Source organism: Eriocheir sinensis, chromosome 67, assembly GCF_024679095.1.
Source record: "Eriocheir sinensis breed Jianghai 21 chromosome 67, ASM2467909v1, whole genome shotgun sequence".
Taxonomy (NCBI): Eukaryota; Metazoa; Arthropoda; class Malacostraca; order Decapoda; family Varunidae; genus Eriocheir; species Eriocheir sinensis.
In genome coordinates this window covers 120,511-144,648 of record NC_066575.1, presented here as the reverse complement: position 1 = coordinate 144,648, position 24,138 = coordinate 120,511, and the positions used below count along the sequence as shown (strand labels likewise).

General features: G+C 44.0%; 2 protein-coding genes across 7 annotated transcripts; one reads left to right on the top strand and one right to left on the bottom strand.

The window, feature by feature from the left end:
• Nucleotides 1-1,605, top strand: LOC126987884 (NADH dehydrogenase [ubiquinone] iron-sulfur protein 6, mitochondrial-like). Its single transcript, XM_050845358.1, has 3 exons — nt 1-172; nt 706-882; nt 1,406-1,605. The coding sequence occupies exons 1-3, from the start codon at nt 26-28 to the stop codon at nt 1,463-1,465; spliced, it is 384 nt and encodes a 127-aa protein (XP_050701315.1). The 5' UTR covers nt 1-25; the 3' UTR covers nt 1,466-1,605.
• A 1,079-nt stretch (nt 1,606-2,684) lies between these two features.
• LOC126987883 (mitochondrial uncoupling protein Bmcp-like) lies at nt 2,685-23,004 on the bottom strand. Of its 6 annotated transcripts, none has more exons than XM_050845351.1 (10): nt 22,838-22,982; nt 22,035-22,197; nt 21,202-21,281; nt 8,920-9,070; nt 8,294-8,430; nt 7,789-7,931; nt 7,510-7,634; nt 5,107-5,167; nt 4,599-4,706; nt 2,685-4,274 (listed from the first exon to the last, which is right to left on the bottom strand). In XM_050845351.1, the coding sequence occupies exons 2-10, from the start codon at nt 22,073-22,075 to the stop codon at nt 4,155-4,157; spliced, it is 966 nt and encodes a 321-aa protein (XP_050701308.1). In that variant the 5' UTR covers nt 22,076-22,197; nt 22,838-22,982; the 3' UTR covers nt 2,685-4,154. The 6 variants fall into 6 exon arrangements, with proteins under 6 accessions (XP_050701308.1, XP_050701311.1, XP_050701309.1 ...); XM_050845354.1 differs by having other exon boundaries at nt 22,119-22,197; nt 22,838-22,981; XM_050845352.1 differs by lacking the exon at nt 22,838-22,982 and adding an exon at nt 22,526-22,658.
• Nucleotides 23,005-24,138: the final 1,134 nt, after the last annotated feature.

Here is a 24,138-nt window from a genome sequence, read left to right as displayed (position 1 = left end):
GTTGTATCCCTCGGTGGCCCAGCTGATGAAAATGGCTGCTCTGTACAGGACGGTTCTCTCTGCCCCCCGGTCCTCGCTGAGCCGGTGTGTGTGTGCAGCCCCCCAGCCCCTCACAGCAGCCCTGCACACCTCAGCCCCGGCCCAGGACAGCAGCCCCACCCACACAGGACAGGTGAGAGGAGACACGAGTCATTGAAATATATTACGGGAGTTTATTATTTTTTTTACAATTTCCTTCAACATTACCTTCCAGACATCCGTTCCCTATTCTTTCATGACACAGAGATCGCCAATAGTTCTTTCCCCTTTCCTGATGCTAACTTTATATCAGGGTCTTGTATGGGGTATGCATCTCTCTCTCTCTCTCTCTCTCTCTCTCTCTCTCTCTCTCTCTCTCTCTCTCTCTCTCTCTCTCAGCCCTAATTGACAGAGTTGTGTTAAAAGCTTTTTGTCTCGTTCCATCAGCTCTCTCCTCTTACAGTCTTCTACCTCTTGAATTCTATTGCATTTAGCTACTTTTTTTTCTATCTTCTATCAATATTTTCATGGCAATTCTTTATTAACAGGGTACTTCATTAATTTAGCTATATATATTTATTGCCTTCCCCTTCCTTCAGTCACATGAACTAAGCAACCCCAACCAAAAAATCCAGGCCCACTGAATTAGGTGCAGAACCTCAATGAATTTTTATTTTTCAATTTCAGGTACTTGAACCTGATGACCCTCGCAATGCAAGGTTCTTGGTTACCCCAAGACAGACCAATCCTCGCTGGGCCATAAACCTTATTCAAGAGGTTCCTCCCAAGGCAGTGAACACGCGTGTGGTGGCCTGTGATGGTGGTCCTGGTGCCCTTGGACACCCACGTGTCTATATTAACCTGGTAAGGAGTCCTGAAGGTCTTCATCCCTTTTCTATCCAAATCCCTTATGTTCTAGTTAGCCAGCATCTTCATTCTCTCATCCCTTCCTCTGTCTGTATTTCCTCTTGCCTATGACTTGAACTCTTTCAGAGGAGTATCAAGACACCTCTCCATCCAAAATTGACCTCTCATTATTTCTTCTTTTGCAGGCTTTTTTTTTTGGGGGGGGGGCTGTCTCCCTTGAAAAAAAAAAAAAGGATGGGGGGTTGACTCTACCTGAGCACTGTGTTATAATTGAGTTAGGTAGCTAAGACCATATAGCTCTGCCAGAGTTACAAGAGTGTGCTACCTCTACTGAGAAGCTGCCGTGAGCTGGGATAGAACTCGCATCTTTTTGTTTGTCAGCCAAGCATCATGCCCACTGAACCAACCAACCCCTATATAATGTTATCCTTCTAGGCAGGTATTGTTACTCTCTTACTTTTATGAGGCTGCCTTTAACCAACCGTTTTCACTTCATTAAAATCTGTGTTTTCTGTTGCAGGACGATGCAGGGAACCATGCCTGCATTTACTGTGGCTTGCGTTACACTAAGGAGGGATGATTTACTCGTCCACAACTATGGTGTCTGCAGCCTTTTGTTTTGTTAGGTATGTTAATATTAATCTTATTGCAGTACATTTGGTGAGTTTCCAGGGTGATGATGTACATAGTGTTAATAAATAAAATTTCATCAATTGAGAATTGTAAGGTCCTTTTAATTAACCTTCATGGAGTGCAAAGAAGTTATTCCTCTTAGTGGTCCAAGTCTGTGGTTTGAACTATAAAATTTAAGGTTGGGTTCAATAGATGTAGATGTATAATCCTATGAAACAGCTGATCAATGTTCATATTTTTGTACCTCCGTAGTATTTTAAAGGGTTGAACAAGATCTTTGCTTAGTTTTTCAAAGCTGCAAATAATAGATATTTGTCTTTCTTATTTATCTTGGCTCAGGAACTAGTCTTGTTGGTTCTCCATATTTCATCTAAGACTTGTAAGCAGAGGCTGTAGATGAGAGAAGTAAAACAGTGAGCAATTGGAAGGTTGGGATGAGAGAGGTTCAGTAGGTAAAGTTAACAACAGCATGAGATCAAGGGGAGACAACCCATGCCTCTTATGATAGCCAAAAATCAGCTTACCATGGACTAAAGGCATCAACAGAGCCCACCATGTAGTTGTGCTGTCCAAACAGAACCTAATTGGGGTTGCAACCATAGCCTCAACCCCTAGGGTAGGCTGTGGCTGAGTGGTTAGCATGCAGGCCCCACATTCACCGAGTTCTGGACGACGTGGGTACACATCCGCCCGCTACCACCTGGGATTTTTCAGTCACTGCCGAGTGGCCTAAGACTACCCACATGCTGTCTTGAAGACCACCCATCAACCCGGACTCTAGAAGAAACTGTCCAAGTGAATCAAGAATGAGTTTCGGGGGGCAGCATGAGCCAAGATAAATAGTGCCACTATAAAAATTGCCTGCACCATGACGGGCTGGGGCCGACCACCAGGCCCCTGAAGAAAGCCAACCAACGCAATAGGCTAACACGTAAAAAAAAATTAAAAAAAATAAATAAAAAAATAAATTAAATAAAAAATTAAATTAAATAAAATCTGGTTTTGACAAGCGTAACGTTGTCTGGGGGGAGGTTGCCGGCCCCATCCCAACCAATGTGAGGGATTGTACTCACTGCTAGATGTGGGCAGGGACACATCCCTTGAGAATAGATCCCCTGGCCACCCACTCTGATCCTTAAAACTAAATTGAAGGTTCACCAACACTCTTGACATTTTAATTTTATTTGAAAGAATAATTTATCAGTATCTGCATATTTTCACTAATGTATCTTAAAGCAAACACTCACACGCACATACAACATATACACACAAAAAGCACCAAGTGTAGTAGTTTTAAAACATACTTTTTTCCTAATAATTTAAAGGGATTCTAAAATAACACCAAACATGTACAAAAATATGAATTTTCACTTGTATTGCATCATCAATTGGTGTAGATATTGTTTATGACTGATCTTTTCACTCACTTCATCTCAAAAAAAATAAATACATAAATACATCACAATATGATATATACAGTTGCTGACAAAGATGTCAATCCATCTTGCTCTAAACTCAATGTGATTGGGCAGCCCCTTGTGACCACACTTGGGGCAGGAGAAAGAAGGGAGGCTGAGAGGGGGGAGTGGGGGATGTAGAGGAGAGTAAAATAACTTATCACATGACAAGCAGCTACAGAATCAAGAGTTTAAAGCAAGCTGCATTTTTTTGTCCACAACAGTACAATTTAAAACAATAAGAACTATCAAGGAAATCCTTAGATGCATCACTGAACAGTATGTCGGCTAAAATATTATGGCTTTTGCTTTGAAACTACTAAACTATGGCATCAGACTGAATATTACATCTGCAACATTAGGTAACAGTTTAGCCTTTGATGTGATAGAAATACATCTGAAATCTATGTACAGGCTAAGATGAAAAAAATAAAAATAAAACACTGGCTGTCACATGTACAAAGCTAGTGAACAAATCCCGGCTGGAATAATCTTCACCTCTCAAGAAGCACTAATACATGGTCTGCTTCCATCGCTCAACACAGTGGCGTTGCAAGGGCCCAAACCAAGAGACAAGTTTGTTCGGTTTTCTACAATGTATCACAACATAAATTTCTTGTTAGAAAAGTATTCCCATGTGTGAGCTTCTTTATGACCCAGATATTTCATGGGCAGGTTTTGTATAGGTTTTGGTGCTTTAAAAAACACCAAATAAACTGGTGGAGTTGTTTATGCTTACAAAGCCATTGTGCTGGACTATAGAAGTGACCTAAGAACCTGTACAAAAGCATGAGTGGCATCTGGCACAGCAAGAAAATGAGATCCTTTAAAACTTCATTCTGATGATGACATCAGAAAAAATGTTTCATATGTACAAAAACCATTTCTGAGTAAAAAAAATAAAAATCAATTGGCTTTTATAAAAATAATAAAAAAATTACAAAGCTGACAGGGTACAGATATTTATGCCATGCTAACAAAAATGGTTGAAGAAATGCCTCCCCATATACTTTGAATAGATATCCAATTTAAAAAATGATGATTTTACGGTACAATTTTTCTATGCTATGCTCTCAAAAATGGTTTATGCAAGTCCTTCTAGATGCCAGAATGTCTTTGAAGATTGTCCGAGGCCAGCCAGCTGAGGTCACTGGAAGTACAAACACATCCACAAAGTGTTCAGTACAGCTTCTTGAGCTGCTCAAAGGTAACGAAAAATATAATGTTCCACGGCCCCAGCCTCAGCCAGGTGGGGATAAAGCCCTTGTACAACGCTAGTGGACCCTCCAACTTCACGGTCTGAAAAGGGGAAAAACAGGTTACTTTTCAAACCCATTCAATGACTCGGTTATAGAAATAATGACCCACTAAAATTAATAACACTGCTGTTAGTGTAATAGTGTGTTTTACAAGTGTGTTCAGTGTGTGAAAATTGGTTGTGTGAGGGCTTTGGAGGAAGAGTGAATGGGCAGGATTTGTAAAGAGAAAGGTGTGTAATAATGGTTTGCCCAAGGGTATAAGCAGGAGTGGATGGGCATGGGTGGCATGGACTGAGGAGTGTGCTCGACAGGAAAAGTTATAACAATAAGTAACACCGACAGATTTTTCCCATGTAGCACCTACCTGCACCATGCAGTCTAAAGCACTTGCGTACACTCTGGACGTGCACACAGCAGCTCCATTCACCTGAGCAGCCGAAGACTTCAGCTTTCTTTGGTTCATCACCCTCGTCTGAGGAAACAAAGGAGTTACCCATAACACACCTTACTATAGTGAGGTGAAACACTGGTGTACTATGAACAAAAAGATCATTGGAGATAAGAGGAAAAATTAACATCCTAACAAAAATCATTTGAGTTTATTAAGTTAATATGCAAGTGTTGGCACAAGTCTGCTCTGAAGACTGAACATTTCATATCCAGAACAAAAACCTGCTACACACCTACTGACAACACAAATGATATATATACCAGGATATAAGAAGACCAGCCATCACCTATGTGTGGCAGCTCCTGAGAGCCAGTTATTGATCACCTGCCCTCCCTGTACAGCATAAATACTTCACTGGCATCACCTTTGCTAATCACTCAATCCTTCAGTACTTCACAATAAAAAGAGCTCGTCAACTCACCCTCACCACGTCCAGGGGCGTGGACGCCACAGCTCCACCAAGACTTGAGATAAAGCTTGACCTGTCATACAGAGAAAGACAAAATTCAGTATTTTCTCTTGTCACTGCCAAATCCTTAATAACATATGTTAATGATAACAGGCTTAATAATAGCTTTTCCTTCCCCCACCCCACTGTTTCCTTTAAACAAGTTTTCCACTTTTTTCTTCAGTGTAGTAAGCTTTGATCAATGAACAGCTTCTCACTGTCTGACTGATGCTAAGGGAAACAAAAAAAGACTGTGCTCCAGACTAGGCTACTTGCACACACATCACTTTATCCTTTGTCCACACACTCCCTGTGAGGGACTCATCAATGTTGTCAACTGTCAACACCAAAGTAGGCTACATGAACAATGTGATGTGAACCCCAAACACTGAGTGACCTCATGCACACACTAAGGAATAATGATTGATCGTTGAATAATCAGTCAGTGAGATGTATCTCAGGAATTTTCAATATCAATTAATAGTAGAAGTAGGTATGGTAGTAAAGTGGTAGTAGTGGCTGCAAGAGAAGCAGCAGTAGTAACAGTAATAGTTGTTGCTGTAGAAGTGGTAGTAGTTGTGGCAAGTTGTGAGTTAGTATTGTAGTAGTAGCAGTGTTGGTGTTGGTGTTGGCAGTGGCAGTAATAGCAGTATCCTTAATAGTTTGTTTCCATACTTTTAACTGGTATTCTTATGAAAATGAAAATGTAATGAGATGGAATGATGTCAGCAGTGTGGTCTAACACACTGGCTACAGTACACACCACATTTATCTGACTGCACCAAACAACATTACTGTTCTCATGAAGTGCTAGACAGAATTCTAGGTTTGAAGACATTAACTTTTTTTTATCACAAAATCTTGAGCCTGCAAAGGGTTACAGGCATGACCTACACCTGAGGAATTTGATTTGGCTTTAAAACTGATCCTATACTATAAGATGAAACCCTTCCCCTCATCTTAGGAGTATGTGAACAGTCTACAATACATCATGGAACTCTGGTAATGTTCAGTCTGAAGTCCCTGGTGATCAAGAGTGTGTTGAGACTGTTGGGTTAGTTAACATGGCAGGCCAGGCATTACAGGTTACAGGACACATGAGGTGGTGAGGGTGATGCTGGTGAGGCACAAGGTGATGGAGATGGTACAGTACAGGTCAGGTTAGCAACGTTACATGGGACAAGTCACTCCCGAGAATCATGGCGGTTCCTCAGCTCTGGGCCCCACAGTCCCTCAGGGACGTGGGACCCGTGCCGGGTAAGTGGTCTGGGACCGGGATTTGGGTTCCGTTGCCAGGGCCCGAAGGACCCTAGATTCATCCCGAACATGCGTTTGCGAAACATCTGGAATGGACACACGTGAAACTATGTGGTGGTGCCAGAGACGCACCACCGGGAAAGGAGGAAAGATGACACACACTGGGCAACACTAACTACCTGCCTCACACTGACTGAAACACCTTGCTATGGACACATTAATGAAGCTTAGTGAAAGCATTCACTCCACCTGTCACTCATGAGAGATGCATGTTAGTTGTACTTCACACAGTGACAAATCTCATTAGAGGTAGGATGCTGTGTGGGTAAGCATTAACAACTCCATGAGACTGGCAGTGAGCCCCACATAGCCGGACTAGAACTGAGGTTTTGTACAGACTATTTCAACTGTATAATATACTCAGCAACTTCTGCCTTCAAAGATTTGCCACTGACCTTACATGCAGCAAGTAACAACCACTTTTTTTTATACCAATGTTAATAAAACTGAGTAGCCACAGGCTAGTACCTGGAAGGACTCCATTGATTACCAACTGAAAATTGAGCCTTATTTGTACTTAAAAGTATTATGAACAAACTTTCTTGAGCACATTAAGTTGCTAAAGTTTTCAATAAATTTAGACTTGTCAAAAGAAATACAATCACTTCCTTAATGAATCATCTATTCATAAATAAATGTGCAGGAAAAGATAGCTTTGCTGTGCCCAGGCCTGCAATGAATGACAGCTTGGCTGTAACAGGTTTCCAGCTAATAGAGTCTATGAATTCAGGCTTGTCAAAGAAAACCTAAGTTACTTTGTGGATCAATTAACCATCAAATAAGGTACAGCCATTGGTGAAAGATTTTGATGTGTCTGCACCTGCAATAAATATTTCTTCTTACTCTAACAGTTTCCTAGCTAGCCTAGCTCATGAATTTGGGCTTACCAAAGAAAACAATCATAATGGACCAAGTATTCATAACAAAAGGTGCAGCAAATTGTTAAGGAGGATTCTGCTGGGCCCTGGAATGTGCCTGAAATGAACCATTGCTAAGCTTGAACTTTCTCCCACTGAAGACAAACACAACATACAGACAAACAGACTCCAGGTCACCTACAAGAAGTGGTTTGTGGCATTGTCAGGCAGAATGTTCATCTTGATGAAGTAATGTTTGCACATGTCATAGATGGGCAGCTCCACCCCCACGATGACCCCGGCGCGCTGGGCTGTCGGGAACACTCCCTGCGCCAGGAAACACTACAGTCAAACAAGGCATGTCACCACCAGGGTTACAAAGTTAGTATATTCCAGACAGCAAGTTGAATGTATGTATGAATAGTAACCCCTGATGGTTACCTCATGAGGCCTAGGTCAGCACAACACACTACTGACTCACCCTCCACAGGCCCTGGATGCCCTCCTGCCTATAGATACTAAGGAAGGCCTGCAGGAGGCTCTTCTCCTTGAAGTCTGTGCGGCCGCTCTGCAGACGCACCTTCAGCACGTCCGTGGGGTTGGCCATGGCACTGGACACCACCCCTGCCAAGACACCACACCTTCATTAGGCTCTAGACACATGGGCTGAACAACAAGCTACAAAAATTTATATCACTCTATGGTGCCAAATTAACTAACAACAAAATCATAGTCAACTTCAGTGGATTAAAGTTTATATCCCTTAGCATACAATGTTTTCTACTTCAGTGAAAATATGAGAAAACTACAACTAGTTAAGAATATATAGAAACTCTAAAAAATATGAACAGCATATAATAAAGGAAGTTTCACAATATTTATCAATTTATTGTGTTACATTAATTGTTTTTATGAGAATTTCAAACAAATATGTAAAAAAAAAAAAAAAAAAATAAATAAATGAAATTCAAATAAGAGCCCCCCACCTGCAGTAACAGCACAGAAGACATTGATGCCGAGTCTCTCCTCGCCCGGATTCTTCACTAACATCTGCTTCAAGGAGTAGTAGATCCCAAACTTGATGGTGCCGTATGTAGCCTGACGCAGCACGGCCGGCTTGATCCTGCGGCCAACAAGGAACATTAGGGACCTTCCTTCAGACCACTGGCAAACATACATCAACAGCCTCCCTTACTCCTCCAAGAATCCTCAGCGTTAATATGTATGAGGCACTTCCAATACAAGAAAATAGAGATATGGAGGAGGCAGAAATGGAGTGAAAATTAATGTAGGAGGTAAAGAGAGATGAATTTTCAGTGTTACTATGTTTGAGCCATTTCAAACCCAAGATAGCTGAGATTTAGAAGAGGTAGAAGTGACCAGTACAAGAATTAAAACTAATGAAAGCCAGCCATATACAGAGGGGAAGGTGGAGAGTGGCAAATTTTCAGTCTTACTATGTTTGAGCCATTTCAAATCCAAAATAACAGACATATTATGACAGGCTGGAGAAGAAAACTTGTATTGCATTACGTCTTTGCTAACAGATGTGCAATCCAGCAAGTATATGAGGAAACAAGCACATAGGAAAACTCATAAGCAGCGACCTTACCCGAAGTATAGTGCGCGTATGCCCTCCTCGTGAGAGATCTTGAGCAGCGCGTGCAGCATGCCATTGTACTTGCGCGTGACCACTTGTCCTGCATCACAACGCCCGCCCTGGATCTGTAGCCGGGTTTTGGTGGTGTCAATTGGAAAGGTTCCTGAAAGGGATAAACAGATCGGTTAGTGAAGCTCTCAACGTATACAGACAAGTTACTATGTATATGGAAATTGCAATGCTCGAGTACTATTACCATCATCCAATAGCATATATTATTATGCCTTGACTTAATCACTTAAAATTCAGGACAATACCCCTTCCTATAAAAAGGAGAGAGAGAGAGAGAGAGAGAGAGAGAGAGAGAGAGAGAGAGAGAGAGAGAGATATGCTTGACTAACAAAAAATCTCAAGGCCACATTCGCTCCGTGGCACTACGCAAGACACTGTAAATTTGGCCTGTGCAGACACAGACCCACACGCACCACACGTGCACTGTGCTAATTTACCGAGTTCTGTCAGGCTCTCACTGGGTCAATATGTCTGGTGCAGTCAGAGTGAGGGGCGAAGACTTAGCGTGAAGCGTCACGCCTCCACATACACGCAAAAACTAGGCTTGTTCAGTGCTGAGACCGTGAGCCATAGTATACAACATTTCGTCTCCCAAGCACACGCATCTGACATGGCTTTCCTAGGAGTTGTGGGCCTTTCCATGGTTAGTTTTATGACCCTGGTAGGAGTTTGACAAGGCCTCTATACCACGAACTCTAAAAAACACTCGAGAACGCATTTAACCTCTTTTTTTTTTTTTTTTTTTTTTGGGGGGGGGGCCTTAGAAATAACATATGTGAGAGTCGGTAGCGTGCAAGAATACCAAGCTGTGCCTCTTTCATTCTGGAAGAGTAAATTTTCACAGTGCCTGCGTGTGGCTCGCGTAATTCTACAATCTGCCCAAACACGCACGCAGAAACTGCACTGCACAAACCAGTCTGTGGGGTGTCACTGAGCGTGTGTGTGAGGGGGCTTAATTAAAAGACCTACGTGTATGCGTCTGGCCGTCTGCGGAAGTAACCACGGCGGAGGAGGTGAGAGGGGAATGCTGAGTGGGATGAGCAGGGAACAAAAGGAAGCTGGAGCGTGCTGGGAGAGGTCAGGATAACACGTGATGACCTTCATATCAATGATTAATCAACAGAACATGTCCAGAATAAAGTGACGTCTTGGCGAGAGGATTATGATGCGAGAATATCGACTGTAATGAGAATACAATGACTGTACTGCGGATAGCTTGACTGCATTGAGATCGATACTATCACACGCTTCCATCCCTCACATTAACTATTTCCAAAGGCAGACAATGAGGTTAATCGGGTTCTAATGAGTGTTTCCTTAGGTTCATGGTACAGACGCAGTCAAACTACCACCAGTGTCATAAAACTACCCCTGGAAAAGGCCACAACTCCTAAGAAAGCCTTGTCATATGCAAACTAGGGGTAGTTTCCTTAGGTTTTTAGTACAGAAGCAGAGTCGAACTACCACCATTGTCATAAAACTACCCCTGGAAATGGCCACACCTCCTAGGAAAGCCTTGTCAATACATGAGCTAAGGCGACGAAAGGTTTAAAAATATGGCCCTATGACTTATTTAAATGCGTGGCCGCTTCCCGTACGCTGGCCACCCTCGCCTCAAGGTCGGGGTTAGGGAATTTGGCAGCCGAGGGACGTGAGAGCCTGGCACAAGTGGAGACACAACAGCCTTCCTCCTTCCCTCTACCGTCTACAACGCGACACAACTTACGCAACCTTATTACGTAACGTTCAGTAGCCGTCCCGCCCCTCCGCAGTGCCGCGTCAGTCTGTCTGTCCCTATAAACCCTTTTTAATGTTTGTTAGTTTTTCGACGTAGAAGATTAACATGGACAAGGAAGAATGTGGAATATCAGGGTCTTTATTTATTCTGTTTTTTGTTGTTTTTTGTTTTCCGAGCGAAGGGAGGGAGAGGAAAGTGGGAAGAATAATATGGTACCCCGGCTACTTCCAACACACACACACACACACACACACACTGCTGGCACGTGATCAGCTGATGCACACGAATAGCTAACACATACACACCCACACACACAGCTGTCACGTGATCGTATAATGCCCACGAATAGGTAGGTAGCATAACTGGCGCCAAAAAAAAAAAAAAAAAAAAACAAAAAGCCTGCGCAATGACGGGCTTGGGCTGACCACCAGGCCCCTGAAGAAAGCCTACCGGCGCTATAGGCGGAGATGTAAACACACACACACACACACACACACACACACACATACAGCTGTCACGTGATCGGATAATGCCCACGAATAGGTAACACACACACACACACACTTTATGTATATTTTCAGCACTGTGGCTGCGATTTTTCCCCTAATAATCCATTCTCTTATATTTTATTATTATTATTATTATTATATTGCAATCATGTGATCGGCAGATGGCCACGAATACGTCACACACACACACACACACACACACACCTGACACGTGATCGCATAATCTTCCACCCAGCAACTTTTCGCATCATCGATTTCTCTCTTGCTTATCTTGACAAACAAACAATAATGATAACACAGCCAATCTATGATGTTTGATAGATTACATTCACACCAAGCATTTGTTTTCTCTCGCTCTCTCTCTCTCTCTCTCTCCCTTTCGTAAGAAGTGCACCGCGTGATGAACACACACACACACACACACACACACACACGTGCAGTGAAGCAAGCACAGGTAGCAAGATTGCCAAGCTTCTAAGAAGGGAGGAGAAGGGGAGGGAGAGGACAACGAGCGAGACCCACCACAAACAAGGCATAGTTTGGAGCATTCGCTAGCTGGGCGTGGCCTCGGTGCTCATCTCCGTCCCACTGGCCCTTGTGCCTGTGGCGGGTGACAACCCATCACCCCGGGACACAGGGCAGGTGCAACATCCAGGTTACCTCAATTAACCTTCCCCAGGTACTCATTTATCAACCAACCCACGGAGGGCTCAAGAGCTGGGCGGGCCGCGCGCCAACTGCCCAGGCCGGGGTTCGAACCCAAGAAACGGTTTCTTAGCTAAGCGTGCTAACCTCTGCAGCAGGGACGCGCTATCAAACATGTAATTATGTAGGTCTGTAGGTGAGGGACGAAGGTCATGTGCACGGCCGATGCTTGCGTGCAGCCGTGCAGGTAAGCAGCACTAATCACAGGTGTGTCCGTCACGCCAGGAGCACCATAACAGTCTGTACCCTTGAAGGAACATTTCGTTTGTCGCAATATGAACTAAAGTCAGAAGAATGACTGGTAACTGTTTGGTCAAGGATACACAGGATATCACATTCAATGATTAAATGTTAATTTGCCAGCTCAGCTTAATTTTCCTTTTTTGCATTCATATGAATACCGTATAATCGGAATGGTGCGTACACCCTATATTAACATACATAAACATATACGAAGATGTTGCGTGGCTGATGCGCTAAAGCCGCAGGCGTTGAGCGAACCAAGACGCCACGAGCACGATCAATAGCGCCAGATTCTTCACACCCACACCTCGTGTCCCCAGCACACCCACGCCCAGCCGCCCCTTTGTTCACAGCCGCCCACATAACGGCGGACCATCTCGGGGTGGGCGTGTGAGAGGTTTCAAAGGGGAAAAATATTTGAGGTGGGGAGGGACCCGATGCCCGTGCAGTATTATTTACTTGTCAAAGCTACTGCGTTTTTTCTTTTGAGGGGGACCATAGAGGGGCCCAAGGTTTATCTGGGTACACGGGTCCCCTTGGGTCTGGCACGCCCGCCCTGTTCATGCAGCCACGCGCACTCCCTGGCGTGTACACGTTTCAATTATTTAGGTGACCTTTCCGCTACGCTCCCTCGGTATCGCTTTTCCCGTTAAACGAGTTAAAGCACTTCAAGATGATGGTTCCTCCCTCTCGGCGGCGGAACAGTCTTGTGCCCTTCCACCCCTCGCATCTGCCCCGAGACATTCAATCAACTGATGACTTTACCAGAATACATATTGATTTTCAACTGCAGACATTACATAACGTGAAAAAGTGATGCTCATTTGTCCCGGAACAATCTTGGCCCCTTCCACCCCTCCCTCATCTGCCCCAGGAGAGAGGGAAACTCAAGACATTCAATCAGCTGATGAATTTACCGGAATATATAAGTATTTTCTACTACAGGTATTACATAACGTGAAAAAGTAACGCTTACCTATTTTCTAGTGCAGATATTACATAACGTGAAGATGTGACGCTTCTGTACCCTGTTTGTTCCTAGTCTCCGAGCTCAAGCTGCCTCAATACACAAGGCTGTAGGTAAAGCCACGTCAGTGCCTGACACGTGACGACACACGCGGAAGGGACTGGCGGCGGGCTTATTATAAGTCTTCCCTCAGGGCTCGGACAGTCACTATTCTCGTACAGACAACTGAGACAAGGCAGATTATAGTGCATCACCTTACCAGCGGAAACCAGACTGGCTCATGTTAACTCCTGACTACTCATGCCCTTAAGAAACCTTGGCAGGCTTCTTCGGACATCATTAAAGCATTTTCAAATACAAACACGTTTTAGTAATAAAGAGTGTGGTGGCATAATCCTCATGACCCAACATAGTGGCGCAGTGAAGCAGTAAACGGTTTGCTCAATACCTGCTGGCAGTGATAAGACTCTTGAATACAACTCAGTCTTTACAAACAACTGACGTGGCACAACTATTATATCCATATTTAGCGAATATTTTTTTTCACGGTAAAGGAGGCAGAAAGGGGCCGTAAAAAAGCCGAACGAATGTTACCCCTGCAAAGATTAGAAGGTAACACAGATTATCAACAGCCCGAAGGTGCCTGGACACTCCCTTCTTGCAAGACATTGAGTCGCAGGGACGGAGGAAACGTAGGCGGGAAGGTTTCTCCAGAGTTCAGAGAGGAAAAATACCTCCAGCACATTATAAAACGCTCCACACAAACAAACGCCGTTGACAGAATATTAAAACTAGTTCAGACGTTGACGATTTCCCAATGAAGCCCTGCAGGAACAGCCACGCCTCTAGCTAGTCTGGGCCAGTTCTGGGACCGTATACTTATAGTACACAGGCTTCCTTAATGACGATTTCCCAAGGCCAAGGAAAAGATTAACCGGTTTTCATGGGTGTTTATCCCGTTCAAGGTGTAGAAGTCGTGTTAAGCTACGCGTATCACTGGGATCACAAAACAGTCCATGAAAATCCCAGCAGCAACTTGTACGAGGCTTTTCAAACAGGCTACTATTTCCCAAGGCCACAGAGAAGATTGATCGGGTTTTCATGGGTGTTTATTTTGTTCAAGGTGCAGAAGTCGCTTTAAACTATCACTGGGATCACAAAACAGTACATGAACATTCCAGCAGCAACTTCTACATGACGCTTTTCAAACAGGCTACTATTTCCCAAGGCCACAGAGAAAATTAATCGGTTTTCCATGGGTGTTTTTCCCGTTCAAGGTGCAGAAGTCGTGTTAAACTATCACTAGGATCACAAAAGTCCATGCAAATCCCAGCAACTTCTACGATGTCTTTTCAAACAGGCCACTATATTTCCCAGGGCCAAAGAGAAAATTAATCGGGGTTTTCATGGGTGATTTTCCCGTTCAAGGTGCAGAAGTCGTGTTAAACTATCACTGGGATCACAAAACAGCCCATGAAAATCCCAGCAACTTGTACGAGTCTTTTCAAACAGGCGAACTAAGGCGACGAGACGCGTAAGAATCGGGGCTCTGGGGCGGCGCAGGGGGCAAAGCCATCAACCTTCATTTGGCTAAGGTTAACTAAGGGGAAAACAACAGGTATAAAACAAAGGCACCAACACATTGTCCACGTGCTCCCTCCACTTCTATTATCTTCTATCTTATCTCGTCCTCTTTCAACTTCGCTCGTTGCTTTCGCTTTCATTTTCTCAGCGTATCGTGTGTTTGGGAGCAGGTGAACAGGCAGGCTGCAGGTCGGCACTGTCAGACGGTTCCATCCCTCACATCAACTATTACCAAAGGCCGAAAAGGAGATCAGCCGGTTTCTAATAGGTGTTTTATTAGGTTCATGGTACGGAGGAAGGGTCAAACTATCACCAGGGACATAATACGTGTTTTTTGGGTTCATGGTAAAGAGGAAGGGTCAAACTACCACCAGGGACATAAAACTACTCCTGGAAATGCTCAAAACTCCTATGAAAGCCTTGTCGAATACGTGTTTTTAGGTTCATGGTACGGAGGATGGGTCAAACTACCATCAGGGACATAAAACTACCCCTGGAAATGCTCAAAACTCCTATGAAAGCCTTGTCGAATGTGTGCGTGGTGTGGGGCCGAAATGTTTAATAATATGACCGATAGCGTCCACACCCCTCCCTCTCAACCTGATATGTCAAAAAAAATAATAATAAAAATAGAAATCCCCAAATAAAGAATGACAGACTAGGGTGAGAATCTGGACCGATATTCTCAAACGCTTCGACGCCTTGGTATGTCTATTTAAAAAGGCTCTCGTATAAGTTGTAGTGATATCCATGGCTATTTTCGTATCTCAGGAGGTAGTTTTGCAAGATTTCGACGCCGTGAACGGGTAAAACACTCTTGAGAAACCGACCCAGTATTTATGTGGCCTTAGAATTATCGTGCCAAGAAAAAGCGTTTGTGAATATGAGTCCTGAACTAAAATTGGTAGAGGAGGCAGACCAAGGGCCAAAAAAAGATACAAGAAATTGCCGGGGACGCGACACGCAGTTCTCATAAAGACGAAGGTGCCAAAAAATATCTCTAATTTAGCTACAGGGGGTGTGAGTACTGCCCGCGGGAAGGAGTCTGGGGCGTAGCAAGGAAGAAGGAAGGAAGGAAGGAAGGAAGGAAGAAAGGAAAGAAAGAATGAAGGAGGAAGACCAGAATGAGAAGGAAGTAGGAGAAAGAAGGAAACAGAAGGAAGGCCACAATGTTACGAAGCTTATTATCATTCTATACGAAAGCATAATAATAAGGGTAAAGAATGCTAAAAAGAAGAGTACTAGTTTGAGGACTGCCACCTATACTCTCTCTCTCTCTCTCTCTCTCTCTCTCTCTCTCTCCCTTTCTTTACTTCTCTTTCATTTCAAGTTAGTTTTATTTTTCTTTCCTTTTTATCATTCTTTCTTTCTTGCTTTTTTTTCTATTTCCTTCTTTCCATTTCTTTTCTTTTTTCTCTTGATTACTGCTTTCTCTCTCTCTCTCTCTCTCTCTCTCTCTCTCTCTCTCTCTGATCCGGCCTATAGTATCAATTCAAGCCTCGTCCGGTGTGTCAAGCTGGCGTGCCGATCGTTCCTGCACCTTGACTAACACACACACACACACAGGCATGCCGATGGTTCCTGCACCTTGACTAACACACACACACACACACACACACAGGCATGCCCATGGTTCCTGCACCTTGACTAACACACACACACACACACACACACACACAGGCATGCCCATGGTTCCTGCACCTTGACTAACACACACACACACACACACACACACACACACACACACACTGCAGTCAGGTGATCGGATAATACCCAAGAATATGTAACACACACACACACACACACACTACTAACACTACCACTACTACTACTAGTACTACCACCACCACTAAAACCATTGTTAAAGACCCAGACCCACCCACTCGCCACCCTCTCTGTGTCTGTCTGTCTGGCAACTTTAATCTCTCTCTCTCTCTCTCTCTCTCTCTCTCTCTCTCTCTCTCCAAAGCGGTGCCTGACAAGAAAGAAGGTGGACCCCCCTCGTCTCTCTCTCTCTGCTCAAATGGTGCAATGCGGACTTTTGACGCCGCATTATCGTGTTCTTACCTAACTTCTTTACCTGAGAGAGAGAGAGAGAGAGAGAGAGAGAGAGAGAGAGAGAGTGAGTCACCCTCCCCCGAAAAAAGCGTGCCTGACCCTGAAACTGCCTCCATCCCTCCCTCCCTCCCCTCCCACACCAAGTTCAAGGTCCCAGTGCGGTGTATTCATCCCAAGGTCACCCAATGTCAACCAAAATAGCAACTTAAATGAACATACCCTTACTCTTCACAGCACCTTCCAACCTTCTCATGCCCTTTATCTTCCTTTTCCACAACCTGACCTCTTCTTTTTCCCTTCATCCTCATCGCTATCCCTTCTTTCCTTCCTTTTCCACTGTCTAACTTCTTTTTTCTCTTTCCTTTCATTCTCACCCTCGCCCTTCTCTATCCCTTTCTCCACTGTCTAACCTCTTCTCTTTCCCTTCATTCTCACCCTCCTCTATCCCTTCCTTCCTTTTCCATTGTCTAACCTTTCTTCTCTTTCCCTTCATTCTCACTCTCGCCCTACTCTATCCCTTCCCTTCCGTTCCACAATTGATATATATTTATTCCTAAGAAAGACGTAGGTTCCAAATCAAATGGGTAAAGTCTATCAGCTAAGGCAGCATTGATGAAGTACTTGTGTTAGTCAAAGAAACGGATAATCAATGTACGTACTCGAGATTCATAACTGCTATCAGGTGGACAACAGGAGTAACAGTGACCAGGTGGAATGGAGATAAGAACCTTTGCCGGAGCAGGATGGAGTAAACAAACATCAGACAAACGTTGCCAGATCGTCGTACTCAGCCTCTTATGATTGCCGATTTCCGACCCAAAAACTGTCTCCTCCACCCCAATAACTGGCTTCATATATAGTTATCTTTAATATGGTTAATTATTGGTGTTTCTTAGCAATTGTTATGGGTCAGAAACCGGTAAATACGATGCTCTGAGTACGATAATCTGGTAACGTTGCATGATGATGATCAGACTCAGAGCAGGTCGATATTCCCAGACGCTTCCATCTGACACATCAACTATTTCCAAAGGTCGAAAAGGAGATCAATCGGGTTCTAATGAGTATTTTTACAGGCTGACGGTACAGAAGAAGGGGCATTTCCAAGGGTAGTTTTATGACCCTGGTGGTAGTTTGACCCCTCTTTTATACCATGAACCTAAAGGAAGACTCATTAGGACCCGATTGATCTCCTTTTCGGCCTTTGGAAATAGTATTGTGAGGGCCGGAAACACCGACTCAGGTTCACTATCAGGATAATGGGATCAAGGAACAGACAGGCACGTGATCTGGGCAAATACGAACCGCTATCAAAAGGGGATTAAAGAGATTTATGGATGAACATGACAGGTGGGAAGTAATGGTGTTTGAGGAGGTAGATTCTCTCTCTCTCGATTAGATAGTCCGTGTCATCTTGTCTCCAGTCTCCTTTTTTCCTACTTATCTTTAGTCATGGATATTCTTTCCTGGTGCGTGCACTACGTGTGGTGTGCATGTGTGTGTGTGTTTACCTGGCTGCCGTGTCCTGTCTCCACATCCACATTTGACTGCAGTCTTTTTTCTAACTTTTAAACATTCTTCGCTCGTGAACATTTCCGCATTCTCTCTCTCTCTCTCTCTCTCTCTCTCTCTCTCTCTCTCTCTCTCTCTCTCTCTCTCTCTCTCGTAGGCCTAACGTAGGCTACTGCCCTCCCACCCTTGAGTAGGTCGTAGCATGTGCAACGCGGGCCTCCTTTCCTTACTGCGTAAAAAGCAACTGTGCCAGCAAACACAGATCACGCGACACACCGCCTCGCCGCCGCCAAGAAAAACAAACTTCCTCATAACATCACAAAGCTTCATGACCTAAAAACATGGAATCAATGGCTCGGCGGCCTCTGCATTCTACTACTTCCGGAAGCCTAAAAAATAACCTGACATTCTTTACATTTTTTTCAACCCCGTCTTGTGATTTTACGAAGCTATTTTTTCTTCAGGCTTGGTTCTAAGTCCTTAAGTCCATAAAGGTAAAGTTGCGAGTACGTGCTTTAGCTGCGCGTGGCGGCGGTGCTCATCTCCGGGACCTTGACCCTTGAGCCAGCGGTGGGAGAGAACACAACCCGACACAGGGCCAATACAACATCCGGGTTACCACAGTTTACCTTCCCCAGGTTTTCCCAGGTACCCATTCATCGACCAGCCCGAAAGAAGGAAGGATGGACAGTTCGGGATGGCTGCACGCCGATTGCCCAGGGCCGCAGATTCGTGGTCAGGGACGCTAACCACACAACTGAACTTTTCACCGGTGGACTTGTAACCGTTACTTTGTCAGCTACTTCCCTTTCCCTCCATCATCCCTTTCTCTCCATCTACCCTTTCTCTCCATCTTCTCTTTCTCTCCATCTTCCCTTTCACTACATCCCCATTCAACGTAAACACACAGGAAAGCGTACATAATGGGACCGAAAAATATACCCCACTAAGACCAGACTGACTCAGAAGACCATCTCGATGCGTCGTCTTCGGGGGTGGAACACAGCCCGGCCAAGTAGGGCAACCCACCTATAGAACACCATTATAGCCGTGCCGCACCGCCCTTACCTGCCAGACACGCCCACCACTACCCACTACGCCCACCCCACCCCGCCCCCTACACTGGGTGGTGGGCGCGCGGCGGGGGACTAACCTATCTGGCGCAAGCATCGTGACCCTGTTCGCCAGTATGATGACACACATAAGCGCTCGTTTAACTGAAAGCATCAACTGTGGCATTTTCTTTTACGGTGCGTTTATGGTTTTATTGCCAACAACACCAGTGAAATTTATGGCTGCTCTTGCTGCTACTACTACTACTACTACTACGAGAGAGAGAGAGAGAGAGAGAGAGAGAGAGAGAGAGAGAGAGAGAGAGAGAGAGAGAGAGAGAGAGAGAGAGAGAGAGAGAGAGAGAGAGAGAGAGAGAAATAGTTAAGACCCAAGTGAAGTCAGTGTGCTAGATATACAGCCTTGTGCTTGGTGTAATACTCTCTTTATCTTATTGAAATGTAGGACACTGATAATTCAAATGAGGTGATTGGTAACAGGAAGAAAAAAATAAATAATGTCTGAACTCTGCGCCATCCCTACTCACTACTTCTTAGGGCCAAGAGCTATAAATGTTGTTGTTGTTTTTTCAACTGCTTGATCTAGCCTCTACTCTGAAGGCACATTAACACAACAGCAACAACAACAACAACAACAGCAGTCACTATATAGCAACTTGCATTGCTAGGGCTTTAGAGGAAGAGGAAGAAGAAGCAAAGAAAAATAATAGTAAGAAACAGAAGATGACAAAAAGAAGAAAAAGAGGAAGAAAAAAGATGATGAAAAAAGAAGAAAAATAAAGATGGAAAAGAAGAAGAAGAAAGAAAATAGAAGTGACCATCCAATTATAGTCATTTGTGTCTGATTTTACAATTTAGGAAATTCTATACTTTTATAATTTTAGATAGGTAATAAAAAAATTATCTGTAGCTATTGGTATCGGCAAAATATCAGCCATTTTTTTGTATCAGAGTAACACTATCGATATCGGCTGAAAAGTGAGAATCGACATTGGTATTGATCAACATCATGGTATCGGGAAATCCTTACTTATAATAATAATAATAATAATAATAATAATAATAATAATAATAATAACAACAATAATAATAAATATTTTCCAACTCGGTTCAGCCCTTACCAAACATGTGGCTCTGACAGGCAAACCCTAGAAGTGGGGAGTCTTGGGATCTCTAAAGCATATTTTAAAATGTACAGAAAAATACATTAAGACTATGCTAATGGAAGAAGAAATCAGAGATACATGCACTGCACGTGTCATACAGTAATGGTTGAGAAGATAGGAGGAGCAAGTGTGGGAATGATAAGAAGGGGAAGGAGGAGATAAGTTAAGGACGGTATCGGGAGAGAAAAGGTAAGGGAGGAAAAGGGTTGACAGTGAAAGAGGAAGAGAGAAATTAAGAGGAGTGGGGAAGAGAGAGGGGGAAGGGAGAGGGAGGGGAAAGGTAAGAGAGAAAAGAAGGAGAGGAGAGTTAAAGAAAGGGGGCGAGAGGGAGAGAAACTTAAAGATGTGGCAGGGAAGAGAGAGGGAAGGGTAACGTGCTAGAGAAAAAAGGAAGAGGGAGGGGAGAGGAATGGGGAGAGAGGGAAAGAAAGTAAGCACTGGAGAACACGTAAAGAGGAAGGTAATATGGAATGTGTTGGAGCTAGAATGCTGAGTATGTCCACGATAAACATATATACACTTCTGATCTCTTAGTCAAACTGGGTGGCTACGTGTATGTAAATTGTGACCCCTAAGAAGAATGTATAAGAAAGGTGGAGCCAGAATGGTGAATATGCCAGGCTGGTACACGAGGGAATGGCTGAGGGGCTGCAGCTCATTGGACACTCACCAAACTCAGCAATACAGGCAGACACGCCTCCGTAGATAAAAGGGCGCCAGTCGCTGGGGCCCATCCCACGTGTGCCGGATCTGAGGGACAAGAAAGGGAAAGTAAGTTACCTGGAAATGACAGTAACGAGAAGGCAAAATTCATATATACATCATCCTGGTCATCTTGACTGTAAATACCTGTACCCTCCTTCCCCTGTCATTTCATCCCCCACTCCCCTTTCATCTCCTGCCAGCTCATACCAACTCCCTTACTCTACCTCCCACATTGAAGTTGTCACATGAGGGGATACCGTGTCACAAAGTTGACATGGTTTTTACGACAGTAATCAACTCACATCCCATCAAAATTAACAAAAGAATGGAAGCAAAAATAAGAAAGCAGGTGCTACAGAAGAAAACAAACTGTAACTATAAAAAGCTTCAAAATTAAATTCTTCCCTTATTAATTTGTCTCCTGGCTTAATGGAGATCCAGGGGCAACCTGATTGAAGCAAACAAGATTATCACACAGAAATACAATCAAGAATGCACAAGAGAGATTTTCAGGATGAGGGAGGATAATATAACTTGTGGAAACACAAAGAAGATATTCAAGACAAGATAAAAAATAAACACCAGGAAGTATGATTTTTCAAACAGGGTCGTCAACAACTGGAATGATTTGCCAGGATGGGTGGAAATTCAAATTAAGGCCAGGAACTGAAATGTGAGTATAGAGCACACACTCGCCAAGTGGGTTATGGGAGGCTCCCTTATCAGGCCTAGTCGCAGCACTACACATGCAACCAACATAAAAACAACCAGGCATCTGAGCTGGAGTCACATGCTTACGTCTCTTCCAAAATGTCATCTGTGGGTATCTGTGAGTACATTCTTAGATGCAGAACTATCAACTCAGCAATGGCCCAAACAGACCTTATGGCTAGGGCTGCATGGACCAAGAACAGCAGTGGTGGGCTAAGGCACTGCTCATTTCTAAAAAGCTGATTGAAACCTGGAAATGGGGAGAAGAATAACTACTAAATGCTACAAAGGAAGGAAGGAAGATCAAGAAGTAATGCCCTAAGAAATGATAGAATATCGGTCTACAAAAGAGAATAAAAGGAGGCTATGTGTGTGTGTGTGTGTGTGTGTGGAATGCTGGCTGCTATGTACCACTGCTTTAGCTTATATATACCAGTGTAGGGCTGCTATGTACCGGCTCCTATGTACCACTGCTTTGGCTTGTATGTACCGAACAAGGCTGCTATGTACCAGCTACCAAGTAGGGAGATAAAATATTGTAGGAAAAAATTACAAAGTGTGTGTGTGTGTGTGTGTACCCTTTGAGGCGGGTGGCTTTGGTTGTTGAGTTTTATGGTAGAAAGAGGTCTGGGAGGACTGGACAAAAGTCTGGGAGGCTGGAATGACTGAACTGGACTAGTCTGGTCCGGGATGCTGGGAGGACTGAACTGGACTCGTCTGCCCAGCACAGCCCCGCCGGTGGTTGCATCACTTACACACACACACACACACACACGCACGCACACACACACAGTCATCCGCCAAAATTACGAGGAAAGCATATGTGTCACGCAGGGCTAGTGCCGACGCCCCACCTCCCAGCACACCCTCAGACGTTCCACCTCACGTACGTTATGGTAAATGTGGAGCTGCGGTGGAGGATATGCAGGAATTAGCTCCACACGAGACACACGAGGGACCGGCGACCACAGACAGACAAACAGCCGTGGCCCTCCCTCACAGACGGTAGCAGGCGACTGAACCCCCAAGACACCGTTGCTACTCCTCCGCCCCCAGACAGCAGCATCGCCAATCGGCCCATGGAGTACATTCAGGAAGTTATGTAATAGAAAAACATGTTACGACTCTACAAATGAAAGAAGAAATCAGAGACACATGCCTTATACACGTCATACAGTAATGTGAGAGGAGCTAGGAGTGGGGAAGGGAATGATGGGAAAGGGAAGGAAGGATTGATTGATTGATAGTTTTTTGTTGCAGGTAAACAACAAGGGAGAAGGGAGGAACATGCCATCCCAACCCCCAGGCAGGACAGAGTGTGATTATACAACTATTAATACATGTGTAGGAAGCACCATGAAACTAAAAATATACAATGGTAGAAATTAAGGAAGGTTCGATCGAAGGCCGGGAGAGAAATGGAAAGGGAGAAAAGTGGTTGAGGGTGAAGGAGGGAGAGAAATTAATTAACACAGCGTAATCAGATGAATACTCCAAAAGGATAGGCCTATAGCTACATGTCTGTGATTCCGTCGAAGGTAAAACCGCTAGCCTACTCATTGCCGCACTGCTGGGATTGATTTTTAAGTTATATTGGATACTTTTGATAATTATCAGTCTGATCAAGCCAGTAGTTTTATGATACAGATGGAACGAATATTCCACGTGGACTCAATTACACCTGTGATTCCGTCGAGGGTAAAGGCGCATACCTACTCATCGGGACCCATGTAAAGTAGCATACGTAGGTTATATTGGATACTCTTAATATTTAACAGTCTAATCAAGTTGATAATTTGATGATATAGATGGGACGAATATTCCAAATGGACTCAAACCTGTGATTCCGTCGAGGGTAAAGGATATCGAGCATATACTCATCGGGACCCAATGTAAAGTAGCATACGATAGGTTATATTGGATACTCTTAATATTTAACAGTCTAATCAAGTTAATAATTTGATGATATAGATGGGACGAATATTCCAAATGGACTCAAACCTGTGATTCCGTCTACGTAGGCTAAAGCCTATATATATATACATTGTAAAGTAGCACAAGTGGCTTTTTAGAAACGGCAATGCAGTGGCTCACGTATTTTTTCTTTACCTTTTCGATACATTTTCTCAGCACTCAAGTAGATATTTCAATCGGTCATCTGGAAAGAAAGCGATCCTGAAATCCTCATCAA